Here is a 20,268-nt window from a genome sequence, read left to right as displayed (position 1 = left end):
CTTTGCGAGGATAGTGCGCCACACCCGGAGACACCTGTTTGCAGCGTATTGTTGGGATATATTTGAGATGTTTTCACTGCTGAGTCCGGCACTGATTTTTCGAAACTGCACCTCTGAGCAGGGGCTCTCATCCAGCCAGCATTATGCCGCGGGGAGGGGGGGGGTGGTAACTGGAGCCGACGCCCTGCACGCCACTGTCACGGAGTTGACGAGCTGCAGTGTGCTCAGAGGGGGCTAGAGTCGAAGTCGATGAAGTCATGCTTTGTGCTCTTCCGACGAGTATCCTTCAAGTCGTATTCAGTCCAGCATGTCTTAGCTTGGAGTGGGAGGCTGACGCAGAATCAAGCATGGATTTTATTATGGTTATTGGAGCGCTTGACCTGAAATAAGATGGTGCCCTTGAAACGGTCGTATGTGAAAAAGTTATATTGGTAACACATGTTTGCAAGATCATCATCGTCAATTTTAAGCAAAAAAAACCGCTGTTCAGTTGCACATGTAAGTTCTGCCTTTCCGATGTCTCGCCCCGACTCACTGGTACACAAGGTACGTCCAAATCCACTTCCGTATTTGACACTCTTCACAGGCACTGGTCACAGTACGTTCCGCCGGCACGTCCGTCGTCGCGCCGGCGGGCCTCAGAATTTTCTCCTTGTTACTACCTCCTCTACTGGTCCCCGCGGCCGCGCCCCTCGCACGGGGCGGGGCGCCTGGGGGAAGGGAACGCGAGCGCCTGTAAGCGGCTTTCGCTGAACTACGCAATCATTCACTGGCTTGCACACAGGTGTTCTCCAATACCTTACACATGCAGCAATGCAAAATTTGCAATGCCTTTCGGAGATTCAGGAAAACCTTCAAGGGGGGGGGGGCAAATTGACTCCCACTCGCGTGTGTGTTATAGGATCTTAGTCTGGTTTGGTTATCACTATTTTCACTATTTAGGAGCCCTTTTTCCAATTTAGTGCTCATCTTTAGACCCCTCGCTAGTCTCTGCTACACCACTAGAATCTTGAACGGACTGGTGATTTGAGACTTGAGAACAGTACTCCATGTAAGGTCTACCAATGGACCGAAGGAGCGTTTTATAACTTCTTACGTCTAAAACTGTGTAAATGTGGGATGACTAGCATCTTAAATAGCATTTACCCTTCCGAACAGTTCCTCGACATAATGCTTCCTCTCAGACTGCAACCGCTAGAACTTTGTTCGCTCATTGCGTAACGGCGCCGCTGGTGTAGTGGTATCATGCAAGATTCCCATTCTTGCGACCCGGGTTCGATTCCCGGGCGGCGCACGCTTTTACGCCTGACCCGGGTTTTGCAGTCCTGGGTCGTACCCCCGCATCCACTCGGGCCCGAAACCGTGCAATGGAATTGTGATAACTATGCGTAGTAAATATCGAATTAGCCCACGTTATCTTCCATCGAAGCGCGGGAACTACTGCCGACCGGAAGCTGACTGCTCCTTGATTTTTCAACGCCTGACAAGCGCCGTTTACTTTCCCATAGGTAATTACCCTCACACGACCTTCGCAGACGTGTTCAGAAAATCGGAATGACGGCTAAGTTAAAACACATGTGTTAACCCTGGTGCCGATTTGTAATCTTTTGGGAGGGCCACTGTGCCTCTACCCTAAGGTTAATTGGCCCCTCCCAACGATAAGTTTGGCCTCAACCCTCTGGATTCAAAGTGTAACTGTAACGTTTTAAATGGGAGCTCTAAATTACAGAAACGCCGAAGCAAGTTTCAAAAAATTGTCTCACAGGAAAAAAGCAAAGCACTTGAAAGCTGCAATGATTTGTTCAGTCCAGCACAGCTTACTGAGTCAGAAACACTTGGAGCTCTGCGTTTGTACCGTATTTACCTGGTGCTGCCTGTGTGAATTACTGCATACTGCGTGTCTTTTCTTGCGATATTCATGTGCGTTGTTGATTGGTCTAGCCTTGCGGTATTGTCGGCATTATAGAATTTCGGCATTATGCAGCGATGTCTCAAGCTCTGCAGGCTGCTACAATTTAAGTTATTCTACAACCTTGTTCTACTATGATGAGGGGCGGACCCAGAGTCGGACCGGGGGTCATGCCACCCCTGTCCTGGGCGCCGAAGGGTGGCATGACCCTGTATCCTCACTATGGGTCCCTTCGGAGCCTATGGGCCCCGAAGGTACCCATAGACTCCGAAGGTTTTTGATTCTGTTAATCCGCCTCCGGCCCACTCAGTTGTTTGGGGCCCTCCACATCGTGTTGTACTTCTTACTTGAATGGAGAGCCTTATGCTCTTGTCGGATCCACATCTATCAAAAACTGCCCGGCCCAGTGGCAGATCCAGCCGGGGGGGGGGGGGGGGGCGCACAGAACCAATGCCCTCTTGCGACCCATGGGGTTCCATAGGATCCGAGGTGGCTCACGACTGCCGGACAGGACGCAGTTTTTAACACAAAACACAAGAGAATTGGACGTCTTTGGGCCTCCAGACGACCAAGAACACTCAAGCGAAAGTGAAGAGCCTGTAAGCAGACAAAGTTAATTATTCGCTGATTGAGAAGGGGGTGATTGGGGGACATTTTGAAGCCCATTACGCTGTCCAGAGGCGTCACGCTGCTGCCAGAGCCCTATATCTCCACTTGCTGGATCAGTCCGATCGCTAAGGCTCAGCTCGGCTCGGCTAAGGTTCGCAACGTGGAAGGCTCTTCTACGTTGTCCTTGATCTCTATGCATTATTCGTAGGGTCCTGCGCTGTTATAAGGACACTATCTTCTAACATGCCTAAGCACTCATATTACTCTCGGGTTCTTTCCACATGTCCGGAGGGCCTTGTGTTATTGCTGGGGCCCTTATAAGGTAAGGCACCGAGCCACGTAATGTTTGGGAGCCCTCTAAATTGATCCAGGGCTATTTTTCTTGATTTCCCTTGATGTAGGATCATTTACTCCCATCGGGCCCTTTCCACGATCTGCCCGGATACTCTTGATTTTGCATGGGCACTCATTCGCGCACACCGGTCTTGTGTAATTTCCCTTTGCTCAGAGGGACCAGCGCCCTGCCTAGGGCCCTATCTGTCAGCTTGCCGGGGTCCTCCCGTTCGTTCAGGGACCCACCACCTTGGTCTTGGATTCTTCTCACTTGCTCTGAAGACACTTTACTTGTTGACGGAAGCCTCTTTGTTGGCCTCCTGCGGCACCTATGATAACTCAGGTTCCGTCCCTACTGGCCTTGGGGCCTTGTCCTTAGAGCAGCAGTCGGATGCGCGCCAATAAGTTTTACTTGTAGCTGTCGCACGTAATTTTACGTGCTGCCTACGTCGTGTGTTTCACTTACTTTTTTATTTTGTGACATCTGTTATACTCGTGCATTAAGTTTTTAGTATATTTTAAATGCTGGAATATTTTGCACTACTTCATAACAAGGAAGGAAGAACTTTGCATGAGTGATCACATCGGCCAGCCGGCTAGCTGTAAATAAACAAGGAATCAAGTTCGTGCTTGACTGAATGACATTTATCAGCCAACTTTAGTTTATTTTGTCATGTTTTCCTAAAAACTTGGCCTCAAAATGACAGGATTTGCCAGGATCTGTAGAAAATGAATAAGACCCATGTATGTGCATACGCAGCACACCTATTTTTCCAGGGCTGCCAGCAGTAAGATTGTTCCCCGTTTAAAAAATAGCATACTAAGAAGTTTAAAATGTGATGGCCGAAATGCAAAGCCCTACGGAGGGAACCAAAATTCTGGTGGGGCCACATTGTTGCGTTCCCCCTCCCCCTTGACGAAATCCTGGATCCGCCATGACTCCTGATCAAAAAATGAAAAACAGCTGACTGTGATTATCCCAAAAATGTTCATCTCACGGGCCTTCTCCCGCCGCCAGTTGTACGAGACGCAGCTGGTGCGACACGGCATCATGACACTGGGACCGAGCGGCTCCGGCAAGACCAGCTGCATCCAGGTGCTGATGAGGGCGTTCACGGCCACCGGCTCCGCGCACAGGTTAGCCGACCTCGCAGCCAGTGGCGCAGCACAGGTTAGCTGCCCGTGCAGCCAGCGGCGCAGCACAGGTGAGCCGCCCTCGCAGTCAGCAGCGCAGCACAGGCCAAAGAAGCGTGCGACCGGTGACTTGTCCTTTCCCATCCAGGCTCGGAATTTGTCTGCATTAACTGAATGTAGACGCCTGATCTGCGGCCTACCCAGACCATTAGCTGAGTACAGAGTACAGTGCTATTTGCCTCGTAAGACCCGAACTTTCTTCATCTGGGTTAGCCGTCGCTTGCTTCACTCGCTTCGCTCTTTGACTATCGAGTACACGCACTGGCCCACCACTTGACGGAGCGTGAATGGCTGCAGCTGTAACCGAGGCCACCCATTGCATTCTGAGATGCGCCCGCGGGGGTCGGATGGCGCGACCTGTACGCGCGACTGTACCAGTGCCGGAGCAACGCCGGCGCGCTCCCCGCTGAGGCCGCTGCGCCGCCGGCAGGGAGATGCGCATGAACCCCAAGTCGATCACGGCGGCGCAGATGTTCGGTCGCCTGGACGTGGCCACCAACGACTGGACGGACGGCATCTTCAGCGCCCTCTGGCGCCGCACCATGAAGGCTAAGAAGGGCAAGTCGATGGGTCCCCGGGGCCTCGGGGCCTGGACGGACGCGCTTCCGCCGAACGTGCCCTAAGTCTCCAGTGAAAGGCAGCGGTCCCCGGGCTCGATTATGTTTGTGTCTCTGCATCTTGCAAGGCCTGGGTGTCTATACCATAGTTCCATTTTTGTAACTGCTGATGTTTACTTCTTTGACGTTCGCACACACGCCTAATGCTCAACTTGGATGACTCTGCCACCACCCCTGGCTAACGGGCCCGTCGTCATGTATTGACCTGGTCACAACCCTTGTTTCCGTCACATTTGGCCGTGGCCGTGACAGGACCCCGCACTCGTCTCGCTTGTCCCAGGTGAGTACACGTGGCTGGTGCTGGACGGACCCGTGGATCCGATCTGGATCGAGAACCTCAACTCAGTGCTGGACGACAACAGGACGCTGACGCTGGCCAACGGCGACCGGCTGCCCATGGCGCCCACCTGCAAGGTCATCTTCGAGCCGCAGGACGTCGACAACGCCTCGCCGGCCACCGTGTCCAGGAACGGCATGGTCAGTCATGGCAGTAGCTCCGTTAACGGCGTTGTGGTAGCGCGGCGCTGTTTCCCACGCCTGAAATATGGACAGCTGTTCGCTTTCCATCACACGGCTTCACACGTCACGGTCTTGGACAGTGGCACGAGTCGCGACCCAGTGCGTCGACCCAGTGCGCAGCCGTGCATGGCCCACACATGCTTGAACATATGCGTAGTTGGCTCTGCCGATGTCTAGAGTACGAGTACGGACCGACGCTGATACCATCCTATCTCGTAGTCTTCAGCGCGGACGTCAGCCACACAACTGCCGCTTCGATCTTCAAAAGCGATGCGTACTGCCACTCTCTTCCGTTGTTGTGAAAGCGGCTTTGTGTCAGAGGCGTCGGGCTGCTGGCCAGAGCGGGATCCGTGCCGTCACCGGGCGACCTGCGCCCCAGGCTGACCTGGCTGACCCCGCCGGCCCCGTCGCTCGTCAGGTGTACATGAGCTCCTCGGGCTTGGACTGGAAGCCGGTGATCACCTCTTGGGTGCGCACCAAGCCAGACCCCAAGGCCGCCTGGCTGCTGGAACTGCGCGAGTACTTCAACAACAGCTTTTCTGCCCTCTTTACATGGAGCACGCAGAACCTGCGCTTCAAGATGCCTGTGTTGGAGGTTAACGTCATCACACAGGTAAGTGAGCGGACGCACTGAAATGCACGATTCTGTTTCGCGATGGAGGCTTTTCCGCCTCCTGCGTGCGGTTGAAGACACGAGTGCAGCAGAAACCGGCAAATGCTTACTGCTTGGATGAAGTTGGAATCAAGGTGATTGTTCGCTAGGGATAGCTTAGCTACGCACCACAGGCCTGAGCAGCGTCATTGTGTGGCGTCACCGCTCTTTTCCAGGACAAGGTCACCGCACCGTGACGACCACCACCGTACTCCGTGAAGACCTCGTTACTGTACTCCGTGACCCGTCGCGCTGATGACCCCGCCGTGCCGGCAGATCCTGACGCTGCTGAACGCCATGCTGCCGGAGAACGTGGAGGAGTCGTGCGGGGCGCTGCGGCGCGTGCCGGCCGGCGACCCGGACACGGCCCGCCAGGGCGCCACCGACGACTGGGAGGGCTGTCCGCCGGCGGAGGGCGGCCCGAGCGCGGCCGACGCGCCGCCGCCCGACGAGGGCGCCGGCGACGCGCTCAAGAGCTACATGCAGAGGTGAGGTCGGAGGATGCAGGCGGAGCTGTGGCACCCGCAGGTGGGCACCTGGAGAGGCAAGTGCAAGAGCAGGCGGGAGGGTAGTCAGGAGGGGTCTGGATTAAAATGATTAACAAAATAGAATCAGTAAGGCCGTTAGGTGGTGTCCGAAATGGTGACATTTGGAGAGATGCCGACTGAGGTTAAGTGTCAGGGGTGCCTGGGGAAATGAGGTGTCAAGGGTACCTGTTCTGGTGATGTGTCGCGGCGCCACTATCTCATTCTGTGCCGCCCTGCGAAAGCTAGCTTCCTCAGAATATGTTTCTGTCTGGTGTTGGATGTGACGGTGCTACTACCTCGGCAATCCGTTTCGTCTCCATTGTACAGGGTGTACACCTTCTGCCTGATGTGGTCGGTGGGCGCCTTCCTGGAGAATGAAGACCGCGCCAAGCTGGAGCTCCAGATGCGGACGCAGTTCTCCAGCTGGGAGCTGCCCGACCCGCAGCGGCGCGAGACAATCTTCGATTACTTCATAGACGAAGCCGGTGCGTAAGCGGCTTTGGGGAAAACAGGCCGCGCCGAGTGCTATTCTAGTTGTGATTTCATCCGCTGTCGTGGTGAAGCCCGGTGATACCCTGCGGCGTATTGTGTCGGTTGAAAGGCAAAATATCGTATGGCAAAAGACTGCAAGGATGGTGTCGGCAGGCGCTCGTAGGAAAAGAGCGTGTGTGGCAATGGACTGAATGGCAAAATGCCGTACACGAAACATGACATGGAAGACATAATAAATTTCACTATCACAAGGCGTAAATATCACCAGCAAAGGGCATCATGGGTAACAAAAACTGGGGTCATGATAATAAAAAATGTGTGAACAAAAAGCATCGAAAAAATGCATATGCAGAAGATCGTGTTCAAGATACGATGCTGGATACAGATATGCAGGGTGTAGATCGTGTAGCGAAGGATTGGGCGTCAAGGGTCGTAGGCAAATCCGTTTGAATGCATCGCTCTCTTTAGTGCTGTAGTGATGTATGCTGCCGGAGCGCCCTGACAGCGGGCACGCAGTCGCAGCGGCTGCAAGAACCATACCAGGACGTCGCTGGCTATAACATATCGGTGATGCCATTCGCCGTGCCATTGCTCGCGTAGCTGCCTGGTAGGGGGCTGGCTGTAACATATCGGTGATGCCATTCGTCGGTCCATTACTCGCGTAGCTGCCTGGCAGGGAGCTGACTGTAGCATATCAGTGATGCCAATCGCCGGTCCATTACTCGCGTAGCTGCCTGGTAGGGGGCTGGCTGTAGCATATCAGTGATGTCACTCGCCGGTCCATTACTCGCGTAGCTGCCTGGCAGGGAGCTGACTGTAGCATATCGGCGATGCCATTCCCAGTGTCATTACTCGCGTAGCTGTCTGGTAGAAAGCTGATATTTTACCACGCGTGTAATCGTTGAAATGGGTGAAAAAGAGAACCATCTGGTTTGGCCGGGCATATGACAACTTAGAGACGGAAAATGCGTACGCCCTGAAGCTGACCAAGCCGACAAAGCAAGGGTAAATACGCCACCAGTAAATTAGTGAATCGCTGTCCAACTTCAAATGTATCCCGTATCTTTGTGGTAAGTGGGGTTGTATTGATACGTTTAAACGCATGCGGACGTGTTTTAAGGCGTATTGTCCCATGCATCCCGCGTTTCTTTGTGTTGCCATGTATACTCAAGAATTGTCTCGGATGCGTGGACGAGCTTTTGATTAGCAGTGCGACACAGTGCAACTGCCCACCTCCCGTCCTCTTACCGCACGTGCCTATTCGAGGTGCATGTCCGTACGTACCAGCCGGCGCCCTCTGCCTGCACACGCAGGCACGTGGCAGCCGTGGAGGAGCCGTGTCACCGCCTATCACTACCCGGACAACTCGACGCCCGACTTCCCCTCCATCCTGGTGCCCAACGTCGACAACGTGCGCACCGAGTTCCTGCTGGCGCTGGCTGCCGGCCAGGGCAAGGTAGGTCCGTGACCCGCTGCCGCGACCCCTGTCATTCGACCGCGACATTCCAGGTCAACAGCAGAATTCGGTGGCGAAAGTTTAATGTGCTGTAGTGCTCGGCACAGTCCGACCTGCCCTCTGATGTCACCTGACATTTGGTGTGGCCGTTGCCACCGGCCGCAGGTCGTGCCTTTCAAGGGTAAATATCGAGTGCCTTAAGCGACTCGAACCCACGGCTCTACAGTTGGTTGGATCGGAAGGTAGGCGCTCTATACAACCGAGCTATCGGAAAAGATGAACGGCCCGAAGTGGTATAAAATGCTACTGTGCAGCAAAATAGCTAACAAAGGACATGATAGTTAAACATTAACGATAGAAGTGGAGACTTTGGCGTGGGCTTCCGGCTCGCATTAGCCAGGGGTCGTTCAGAACATGAGGAGACCAAGCGGCCGGCATCTGGGCGGCCTGCTGAGCCTGTGTTCGTCATGGGCGGACATCTGAACGGCATCTGAGCCCGGGTCCGGCTGTGTGCAGCCCTGCCTGCTTCTGGGGGAGCCGGGCTCGGCCAAGACAGTGATGGTGGACGCCTTCATGAAGCGCTCCAACCCAGACGAGTTCGTCAACCGCAGGATCAACTTCTCGTCAGCCACGCTGGGCGTCAACTTCCAGGTGAGATGGCGGGCCGCGCTGGTCCGAGCTGGTTCCAACTGGGAGGATGCAGAAGCATGCATGTATGAGTGCTGCGGGCTACCGAATTTTTGGCGCTGCACTCCATTGGCTGCCGCACAGTACTATCATATTTACCTAAACTGGCAGGTCATAGGTTTTCGGAGGTAAATCAGAGGTTTGCGTGTCTATAGGGCGAATTGCTTGAAACAACGCTAACTATGAGTGTTAAGCGAAACAAAAACGTGTAGTGCGGCTGGTAAGGCCATGAAGCCGTTGCTGTTTAATTATGTGTTCTGTGAATATTCCTGCGCATGGGCCTGGTGTCGTTGGTCTTGGTAGCTAATCGACTATGGCATGGTAGTTAAGCATTCGTCTCCTCGTCAGATTGTTTTACTAAATGTATCATTATTGTGCTTTGGAATAATATGTTGCCCTGGTTTCAAACAGGGCGCATAATATAAAAGAATAGTCAGACCTATACATATTTCCGTTGACCCGTTAGTCCAAAACACCAAGCTGTCGTCTGGCTTTAGCGTAATGGAGCGTTGCGGCTCGGCAACTCACGGACAGGTGAAGCTCACTCCTCGTCGTTGAAACACGATCCAATCTAGTGGAACCCTAAGTCCGAACCCGCGGCCCCCGTTGCTAGCTAGACACATCCCACGAACTGGAAACTATGGCGTGTGCGAGAGCGGCTGCCCGCGGCGTCAGGCCGTGTGCTGGCTTACACCCTCGGCGCCTGACGCCGCAGCGGACGATGGAGAGCTTCCTGGACAAGCGGATGGGCTCCACGTACGGCCCGCCGGCCGGCAAGAAGATGTCCGTCTTCGTGGACGACATCAACAGTCCTCACGTCAATGAATGGGGAGACCAGGTGGGTGCCCCACTATGAAGTACCTGGCTCTGAACGCAATGCCGATATAAAATAATGGGGCGTTTTATATGATACTTAATGATATGGCGAGTCACGAAAGGCAAGGTGTGTAGCGACGGTTTGGAGCTTAATTCCAGGTAAATTCTGGTGTTATGCTCAATTCCCCAACACAGACAAGTGATAGAAAGTCGTGTTTTTCTGGGCAACCTTTTGAGCTTATTTTTTTTAAACGCGCCAGTACAAGCAATTTTAACTAATACCTTCTCTCAGACATGCATGATTTGGTTCTTCCCTGAACCACTTTTGCATTCGTTCTGGATTACCGGTTTGTGTATTCTAGAACAGGAGGTTGTCAGTCTGGCCTGTCCAGAAAATTACCTACTAACATCGTTCAGTGAAGGCTAACGAAAAAGTCCATTTGTGAACTTTAAATGATATCCAACGAGAGCATTCGGCGCACCCCCACCTCCGGTAACCGGTGTCGAAGCGTGCCGTGTTGTTGTTCCTCGCCTCACGCCTGTGCGCGTCGCTGTCTCCGGCCGGACGACCGGCGGACCGTCACCGCGTGACCTCCCGGCATTGAGTCCGCCTGCGCCCCTGTCGCAGGTCACGAACGAGATCGTACGGCAGACGATCGAAATGAGCGGCTTCTACAGCCTGGACAAGCCCGGCGAGTTCACCCACATCGTGGACGTCCAGTTTCTGGCCGCCATGGGTCAGCCAGGTCAGCAGGGGTCATACGTGCCAGTCAGGGGTCTTCGTGGTCGGGTTCAGTCACGATCAGCCAGATCAGCAGGGGCGATAAGCACCAGTTAGCGGCCTTCAGTGTCATGGTCAGCCATGGGCAGCCAGGCCACTGGTGTTTCGTTTTCATTGCGTTATGAATGTTGTGAACGGGAATCGAAATTCCCTGACAGTAGGCCGAACTCTCCTCCGATACCGTCCCCAGGCGGCGGCCGGAACGACATCCCGGCGCGCCTGAAGCGGCACTTCGCCATCTTCAACTGCACGCTGCCCTCTAACACGTCCATCGACCTGATCTTCGGCACGATCGCCGTGGGTCACTATTGCACCAAGCGGGGCTTCACTGAGGACGTGCGCAGCCTGGTGCAGAAGCTGGTGCCTCTTACCAGGAAACTGTGGCACGTGACCAAGGTGAGCCGACGCCACTTAGATCCGCAGGCGTCACGTGCCGCCCTGCTTCCGACCGTGGACTTCTGGCTGAGCATGCGGGAGGGTCAGAGGTCAGAAGGGTTTTGTTTCCGCTAAAAGAATGAAAAGTGGCCGAATGGCAGCTGGTAAGTGGATCTGTCGATGCTCATAGGGAATCGTTGATGTCATGCAGGCGAAAACCGCACCGTGCCAATTCCGTTTTTGTGTCCCATGCAAAGCGCTGGTACTGTTGTGGTATTCAAGGGTGTTTAAAGGGAACCATTTTCCCGCAAGAGACTTCACTTGAAATTAAATACAGAACCTATAACCTTTCAGGATCTCAAAACCGCCTGGGTTTCCATTTTGGCTCTGGGAAGCATTAGGACGAGGTATCACACAGTATCACATATCACGAGGTATCACAGTCACGGGTAACAGGCCCACAATTATCTATGGGGTTCGAGTCCGTATGCTAAAGTGCACCTTTGATTTTACCCGACGAATTCTGTAAGACGTGAGTTGTTTCAACTCCACTGTTGTATCATGAATGTGGAAAATGCAGTGGTTGAGGTTTTTCCTTGTCCAGAATTAACACGCTTGTACAAAAATCTGTGACGTCATCCCTTTTCCTGCCTTCGCTGCTGCCTAGGTGTTATTATAGCAGCGTACCGGTCCTTATTAAAGCAACATGCAATTTTATAGATATACTCACAGCAACTGCCGTAACCCGTTTCTGTCCGAGGAAAAAATAGCGAACAGCATCGCGTCGCATAACATGCTCAGGCCTATAATGCTTTACTTGATGTTTGCACGTGAATGTAACCGGTGCTACTGTCATAATGACAATAGCAGCGGTTCAGATAATCGGTAAAGCATGGCACACACTTTAGTAGAGAATTATCCTGTCATGTGACCACATAACGCCTGCTTTCCAGACCAAGATGCTGCCGACGCCGGCCAAGTTCCACTACGTGTTCAACCTGCGCGACCTCTCGCGCATTTGGCAGGGCGTGGTCGGCACGCTGAGCACGGTAGTCGTGTCTGAGGACATCCTGATGGCGCTCTGGAAGCACGAGTGCACCCGCGTGGTGGCGGACAGGTGAGGGTCAGCTGAAAGGAGCTTTGGGGACGGGCAGCCACAGCGAAGGACGGACAGCCCGGTGGGGGACGGACAGGGACAACGAAGGACTGACAGGCCGGTGGGGGACGGGCAGGGAAAACAAAGGACGGATAGGCCGTTGGGGGACGGACAGGGCAGTGAGGCGAATAATAGACGGTGGACTTAGCGAGATATAGTAAGTGACAAACATGGGCAGCTAAACGTCGGCGATAGATGAAGGCAGCATTACCCCTGCATTTGATGACGCGTTTTGCATTGATTGTATCGTGAATTTGTGGGAGAGCCACGCTGTGCAGCTCGTGAGTGGTGGGAACGGGCGAGCCTTGTCTTGAGACCGGGCTGGCGTGCCTTCCATGCAAACATAATCATGCACGTTTCTGTGTAGGGAATGGCTTTTCTCCCCGTCACTAATGTACGTGATCTAAGTGCTGGAGACACTGTCATTTGTATGACGACGGACTAACATCTGCGAATTCTCTTATGAATGATTGTTATGGCGGTGCGGCAGGATTCCCAGTGTATGACAAGGTGTGCACCCTGGCGTTCTGCAGATTCACCAACTCGTTGGACAGCAGCTGGTTTAGCGTGCAGCTGACGCAGACGGTGCAGAAGTACCTGGGCCTGAGCTACGCAGACATGCTTAAACAGGACCTCTTCTTCGTTGATTTCCTTCGGTAAGGCTGAATATGTCGTGTCAGCGTCCAGAACAGGGCCAACTGTGAGGTGAAGGCTCTTGCTAGAACCTTGCGCTGCTTGCTGCGTTTGATGGCGTCTAGTCTCCAAATCACAGGAGACTAACGCCCACCAACGTGACGGCATCGGTCTATTTTGCCTTCTCGCATTTTCCTGTCACCAGTTTGTGGACTGGTGCAGCAGCGGCGGCAGAGAGCATCGGCGCCCCATCACGTCCCTGACGACCCCTGTCATCGGCAGGGACGCGCCGGAACCGACCGGAGACGAGGGCGACGACATCGACATGGAGATGCCGAAGGTGTACGAGCCGATCGAGTCGTTCGAGGCGCTCCGGGAGCGGCTGGTCATGTTCCAGGCGCAGTACAACGAGATGGTGCGCGGCGTCGGCATGGACCTCGTCTTCTTCATGGACGCCATGGTCCATCTCATCAAGGTGAAGAAATGCTGGTTACTGGTCACATGGAAAGGTTCGCTTTCAGTGGTGATGCCCCATCAGGTGAACTGGCACCGCTTAGACGGAGCGATGTTTGTGGGTGCGTAGACCACTGGGCTACGATTTGCCACGAAGATTCGCAAGGATTCTACGCGCGTCTCGTCAATGTAATGCCCGGAAAGTCCCACTATACTCTGGGCGACATAACCTAGTTCTTAATAAGTATCATGCAATCAAACATCCCAACCGGTTATGTGGCCCAGGGGTCGGCGTTTTTAACGGACGCCAGGCAGCGAAGCTCACATTGTATGTATTCTCTATTTTCAGAGAACGGGCTGTTGCAATGCCACTTCAACTGTTGTTTTGACACTGACGGTGCCTGTCCGGTCTGATTAACGAGCTCGCGTCGTCGCAGATTTCGCGCATCATACGCAATCCTGGCGGAAACGCGTTGTTGGTGGGCGTAGGCGGCTCAGGCAAGCAGTCTCTGACGAAGCTGGCCTCCTTCATTGCCAGCTACAAGACATTCAGCCTGACCATCACCAGGTGGGTGGGCGGGTGACCGGACCACGCGCCGTGATCGGGGTCCGAGTATCCTACTCTGCAGATACCTCCTGAGATCAGCATCGCACATCTGCCGGACAAAAGTGTCTGACCGTGATCGGTATGACTTTGTTGCGGAAATGCTGCTGCTAAAACGCCTCATGTCTGACGGAATTCGTCGTCAGCCTTCCTCTTTCCTTCGTTTTTCCTCCCTCGGTCCATCGTCGTTCTCCTTTGCTTCGCGATACGATGACCCGAAGTTATATATGAAGGTTAACATGTCTTTTGATGTGTGAAAACTGTATATATATATATATATATATATATATATATATATATATATATATATATATATATATATATGTGTGTGTGTGTGTGTGTGTGTGTGTGTGTGTGTGTGTGTGTGTGTGTGTGTGTGTGTGTGTGTGTGTGTGTGTGTGTGTGTGTGTGTGTGTGTGTGTGTGTGTGTGTGTGTGTGTGTGTGTGTGTGTGTGTGTGTGTGTGTGTGTGTGTGTGTGTGTGTGTGGTGTGTGTGTGTGTGTGTGTGTGTGTGTGTGTGTGTGTGTGTGTGTGTGTGTGTGTGTGTGTGTGTGTGTGGTGTGTGTGTGTGTGTGTGTGTGTGTGTGTGTGTGTGTGTGTGTGTGTGTGGTGTGTGTGTGTGTGTGTGTGTGTGTGTGTGTGTGTGTGGTGTGTGTGTGTGTGTGTGTGTGTGTGTGTGTGTGTGTGTGTGTGTGTGTGTGTGTGTGTGTGTGTGTGTGTGTGTGTGTGTGTGTGTGTGTGTGTGTGTGTGTGTGTGTGTGTGTGTGTGTGTGTGTGTGTGTGTGTGTGTGTGTGTGTGTGTGTGTGTGTGTGTGTGTGTGTGTGTGTGTGTGTGTGTGTGTGTGTGTGTGTGTGTGTGTGTGTGAGACTACAGCAGATGCGCTGATTATATGTTTTTCACATTACACAGCATAAAAATATAACCGCAGTGTGCCAATAACCGTTTTGTACGCAATCTTGTGCAAAATCCTCCGTTTCAAACAAGTTCCGCCAAATTGCATGCCAGTGCCCAGAGTTGCAGAGAGCTATCAGCATTTTTTTTTTCTAAAGAATTAGCTTCAGATTAGGCGGGTTTGTTTAGTTGGAAGTTATGTTAATTTGAGGGAATTTCGTTATCAGCAAGTGATTTTAACTTTTTGTGGCATTCTGAAGCATGCATTGGGAACAATTACTAGGCAGTGCCACTGGACACGTTCGACAGGCGTGGACACATTCACTGTCATTCCTCAACGTTTTCAGGATCGCTCATATGTAACTCGAACTGCCTGTGTGGATTCTGGAACGTCCTATATGCAGTTACGCGCGTGATGCGAAACATATTAGGTGCATTTAGCCGTGATTTAGCTTTCATAGTGTACGCTAAATGCCTCGTTGGTTGAGAACCTGCGTAAAAAACGCAGATATCGGTTTGCGGAACAATTGAGACGAAGTAGTATCATCACGGATGAAATTATGGCTCACTGTGATGATGATTTGGGTGTCCACGTCGAGCATCTGTCCGGTTTTCTCCTTCTTGTTCTCCCGCGGGAGCTTGGTCAGCTTTCGTTCGGTTGTTAATCTAGCATCCCTCTTCAGCTTGCTGTATGTTCTATCACTCACCACGCTGCCCAGCCTCCGAGTGCACCCTGCCTTGTTTATGACTACTGTGGCGTTGCCTTTGCCAGCTGGGAGTATGTGGTACTGTCGTCATTCTTGAGTTTTTGATGGCTGCTCGTTCTTCGTTGGTCACGTTTGGCCTTCTCTGACTTCCCAGCGTAGATCATGCCTCTATTCTCTTCTGATTCGCAGCTATTTCATCTGTGAAAAACACAGACTTAAGCTTATTTCGACCATATTTTACAGGTCATACAATTCAAACAATCTAATGGAAGATCTGAAGGTGTTGTACAGGACATGCGGCGTCCAGGGCAAAGGCACTACATTCATCTTTACCGATCAGGACATCAAGGAAGAGGCTTTTCTCGAATACATCAACAACGTTCTGGCATCTGGTAGGTATAGGGTAGTTAAAAGTGTCAAAGGAAAACTTTGATTAGGTCCGAGTGCCCGCCAGTTTGAATCAATAATAGCCACTCGATGTACCGAAGCAAGCTCACTTAATTCATTAATCTAACTTAAGTATGTGTTACAGTGCGTTGTAGCCAAGCAAATGGGCCAATATAGTCTGACTTACTTTCGGAGAGTTCAGTAATAGGTTCAGCCGGCTGTAACTCGGCCCCTGATGAGATGAGCTGGGGGCTAATGCTGGCAAAGTGCGACATTTTCTACGGGCCTAGACAAATAGATCAGTGAACTGTGTGACATATAAAGTCGTAGCTGCTACATGCAAAAGACACCGTACTTGCAATACTTGCAAGCTATGTCAGACTTCTCGTACTTGCAAAAGATGTCATACTGTCCATCGCTGCCATCAGACTCGCATCTGGAGATATCTATCGGGATGGCGAGATATCTAGCGATATTTATTTAATGCCACTCATGGCTCCTGTTCGTGAACTTTACCTGAAACATGGAGCCGATTACAGTTGGCGTCGGTCCTCGGCAGGGCTGATCTCCAACCTGTTCAGCCGGGACGAGACGCAGGAGATCTGCGCCGAGCTGACGCCGATCATGAAGCGTGAGCACCCGCGCCGCTCGCCCACGCCCGAGACGCTGCAGGACTACTTCCTCTGCCGCGTCCGGCAGAACCTGCACGTCGTGCTCTGCTTTTCACCGGTACCCGTCCCTCTAACGCTCGGGGATGGTCACCATGTGCGGCCAGACCCCCCCCCCCCCCCCTCCCCGCTCTGAACTCGGCCCTCGTGTCGGACATGGTCCTTACGTACAGGGACATCCATCACACTCAGATGTGATCATTAGTTGCTTCCGCTCGCGGTATGACTTCACATCACTGTTATTTGCTAAAAGACCACTTTTTACCAGGTGGAGCATTAAGGCTACTGGTTAGCAAGAAGCAAGTCTTGCCGGTCCGTGCCGTGCCTGTCCTTTCCTGGTTGTTTTGTACGTACTCCGATGCTTGAACACAGCTTACTAGTCTTGTGCAGGCTCCACTTGAAGACGCCGCTGTCTGATATAGGCTCCTCTTGAGAACGCCGTTGTTTGGTACGGGCTCTGCTTGAGGACGCCACTGTCAGGTGCCGGCTCCGTTTGAGGATGCCGCTGCCTGGTGCAGGCTTCGATCGAGGAAGTCGCTGTCTGGTAAAGGCTACTTGAGGACGCCGCTGTCTGGTACAGACTCAACTAGAGGACGCTGATGTCTGGTGCAGACTCCACTTAAGGACGCCGCTGTCTGGTGCAGGTTCCGTTTGAGGACGCTTCTGTCGGGTGCAGGCTCTGCTTGAGGACGCCGCTGTTCGGTGGACGTCTGATAATGCTGGCAATGAGTTCAATTGAGGGGAAACCATTGCTGTAGTGGCTCTATTCTAAGACGTTGCATGCTGGCTAATTCCCCGGGTTAAGCCAACCTTCTCGGCATGTTGTGTCGGGCACATCTCGGGATCGTTGGGAACCTGCCATCTTAGCAAATGTCTTAATGGCAGCTTTCATGTCAGGCACAATAATCAATAGCTCGTCGCTGTCAGAACCTTCGTATGTTCCACGGTGGCACCATTGGCTTGGCTGTGGTTGCCAAGGAGACTCATGTGCGACCGGTCACATGCATTTACAATATGACTGGCTCAGCTCCCGCCGTCTCCCACCGATGTGTCGCCCCGTGGCGTCCGATCAGACGAACCATGCGCTGTACTGGCTGCTGATAGCAGCTCAGCCGGTGCTCGATGGTCGGGCACCTATATCCGGCGTCGACACCGGCGGATCGGCTTCGACGCGTCCCGTGTCCTGTATGAGGCTTACATGCCGTCGTGGGGATTTCTGGAGACCAGCCTCCTGGTTATTCCGTGTGCTGGCGCCTGATGTCTTTTATCAGTTCCTTTTGTACGTATAAATGTATGTATTTTTGCGTAAAGTATAGATGATGGTACGCATAGATACTACGTATCGATGATTTGTGTATTTTAGGTCGTATCCTGCATGAGGCTTACATGCCGTCGTGGGGATTTCTGGAGTTCAGCTCCCGGTTATTTCGAGTGCTGGCGCCCGGTGTCGTGTACCAATTCGTTATGTGCGTGTAGATGTGTTTTTTCGCCAGAACACCGCACAGCGCGAACAGATGACGTATGTATGCGAGTGAAGGCATGACCTTACGTGTTATGAGCGACCCGACCAGGTCTCAGTTCAGCTGCCGTCCAAACTGAACTCGTCGGCTGTACGTCCGGGTCCCTCGAACGCGGCGCTCCGTCATCACGCGTCCCAGTTCCGGCGCCCAGTGGCCGTCACCTGCCGTCCCGACAGACACGGCAGGACCACCGGACGTCACCCGAGCGCCGCACCTGTCCCCCCAGGTGGGCGAGAAGTTCCGCTCCCGTGCGCTGCGCTTCCCGAGCCTGGTGTCAGGCTGCACCATCGACTGGTTCCAGCCGTGGCCGAAGGAGGCGCTGATCGCCGTGGCGCAGCACTTCATTGACAGCTTCACGCTGGCCTGCACGCCCGAGGTCCGGCGGGAGCTGGTGCAGGCCATGGGTGCCGTCCAGGACACGGTGGCCGACTACTGCATCCAGTTCTTCCTCAGGTCAGTCGTGCCGCGGCGTACGGCTCTTCCTCGTGTGTTTACGGTACCTGGATCTTCTTCAGACCAGTCAGACCCTGGCGTTCAACTCACATTGAATCAGTGTACCAGTGTCATCAGTGTAGTCAGTGCAATCAGTGTCAGTCAGTGTCTGTGTAATCCGGCATAAGGCCGGTGGCCTCTTCTGCGGCCTCATCTGTTCCTTGCATCAAAGTTTGACACGCTCTGTAGTCTGAACAGGTATGACGGGAGAACCAATTGAAGCGTAGCCTGTGTACTGCAGCGTCAGGTACAGGAGGGCCGATATTCTTCACGCCGCTGCCGTCTTGCTTTTTCTTAATGTTGTTGTTCGTCTCTGTTGACGTCGCTGACGCCGCTGCCGCCGCTGCCGCCAGGTTCCGCCGCTTCGCACACGTGACACCCAAGTCGTACCTGTCCTTCCTTAACTCGTACAAGACGGTGTACCGCAGCAAGAGCGCCGAGATCGGCGAGCTCGGCGAGCGCATGAGCTCGGGCCTCACCAAGCTGCACGAGGCGTCGCTGACGGTGGAGGCGCTGAAGCGGGAGCTGGTGGTGACGGAGACCGATCTGGCGCTGGCCTCCGACAAGGCCGAGCAGGTCCGCTGCCGTCCGACTGCGGAGTGCGCTGAGAGGAGACGCTGCAGACGCTGCAGGCGTCTCCTCTCCGGTCATGTACCCGGTCACTGTCTGCCCCAAAAGATGGGGAGGATGGCTGGGCTCTTATGAGGATGTGCAGAAGTTCAAAGGGTTTTTTTCTTTAAGAGCCGCGTATCTGAATGCCTGTCGCTCTACTGGTGACCACTCTCCTCATTACCTTAGCGACCGAGATCATGGAGTCGCCGCTTCGTATTTCACTGCGTCGCTACACACCTGCCGGATGCGAAACTCTCGACCGCCTTCCCGCGTGTCAGGTGCTGGAGGCGGTGACGAACCGGGCACACGAGGCCGAGACCATCCGAGACCAGGTGGTCCGTGTCAAGGACCGCGCCATTGAGCTGGTTGAACAGATCGCCGTCGACAAGCAGCTGGCCGAGCAGAAGCTGGAGCTGGCGCGGCCGGCCCTGGAGATGGCGGAGGCGGCGCTCAACACCATCAAGCAGGCCCACATCGGTGGGTTCCGCCACTGGCACGGGGCTCAGCTGTGTAAAACATCCTCACAGGCGTGTGGCGCCGCTCAACGGCGTTGAGTGAGCCAATGTTCGCTCCCGTTTACGCCATATCATATTACCAAGTGGTTAGCTGTCTCATATCAGAGATCCGCTGTAAGTAATGGCACCTATAAAATAATTGCGAGAGAACGTAAGAGACCCACGTCTGCTCGGTACTCCGTGAGTAATCTTGGTCGTTTCAGGAGCGATCTAATCTTCTATCACCGATCGGCGATCTAATCTTCTATCATCGATCGGCTTCTGGGGAATTTGGGCGCCTATACAGTGTGCGGTCATATAGCACTATTAGTCTTCCATCAGCGGTGACTGTCAGCTGCATGTATCCCAGTCCTAAGGTAGGAGGCCGGCGTAGCGGACAAACTGCAGCCAGTCGGGAAACGGGCGATATCGACGGTCTTGTTCATACGATGGAGGGCGCGCGGAGGCGCTGTCTTTGTCACGTGCTCCTGCTGTTTCCAGCGACGGTGCGCAAGCTGGGTCGACCTCCTCATCTGGTGATGCGCATCATGGACTGCGTGCTCATCCTGTTCCAGAAGCGCCTACAGCCGGTCAAACCTGACCCGCAGGCCCCCTGTCCCAAACCCTCCTGGGTCGAGTCACTGAAGGTGAGCAGACCGTGTCCCGAGCCCTCGAGCGCTCTG

At 53.6% G+C, this 20,268-nt stretch overlaps 1 protein-coding gene and 1 non-coding gene across 2 annotated transcripts in view; both read left to right on the top strand.

Moving 5' to 3' along the window:
• The window catches only part of LOC119097337 (dynein heavy chain 5, axonemal-like), a 118,530-nt gene extending 111,677 nt beyond the window's left edge, over window positions 1-6,853 (top strand). The window contains 6 exon segments of the mRNA XM_037220385.1: window positions 3,870-3,988; window positions 4,476-4,603; window positions 4,943-5,139; window positions 5,600-5,794; window positions 6,110-6,171; window positions 6,688-6,853. Coding sequence (XP_037076280.1) covers window positions 3,870-3,988; window positions 4,476-4,603; window positions 4,943-5,139; window positions 5,600-5,794; window positions 6,110-6,171; window positions 6,688-6,853 — 867 coding nt within the window.
• Window positions 1,224-1,294, top strand: TRNAG-CCC (transfer RNA glycine (anticodon CCC)). Its single transcript has one exon. It is a non-coding gene; the product is annotated as a tRNA-Gly (tRNA).
• Window positions 6,854-20,268: the final 13,415 nt, after the last annotated feature.

This window comes from Pollicipes pollicipes, unplaced genomic scaffold, assembly GCF_011947565.3.
Source record: "Pollicipes pollicipes isolate AB1234 unplaced genomic scaffold, Ppol_2.1 Scaffold_4295;HRSCAF=5057_pilon_pilon_pilon, whole genome shotgun sequence".
NCBI lineage: Eukaryota > Metazoa > Arthropoda > Thecostraca > Pollicipedomorpha > Pollicipedidae > Pollicipes > Pollicipes pollicipes.
This window is presented reverse-complemented; position numbering and strand designations above follow the sequence as displayed.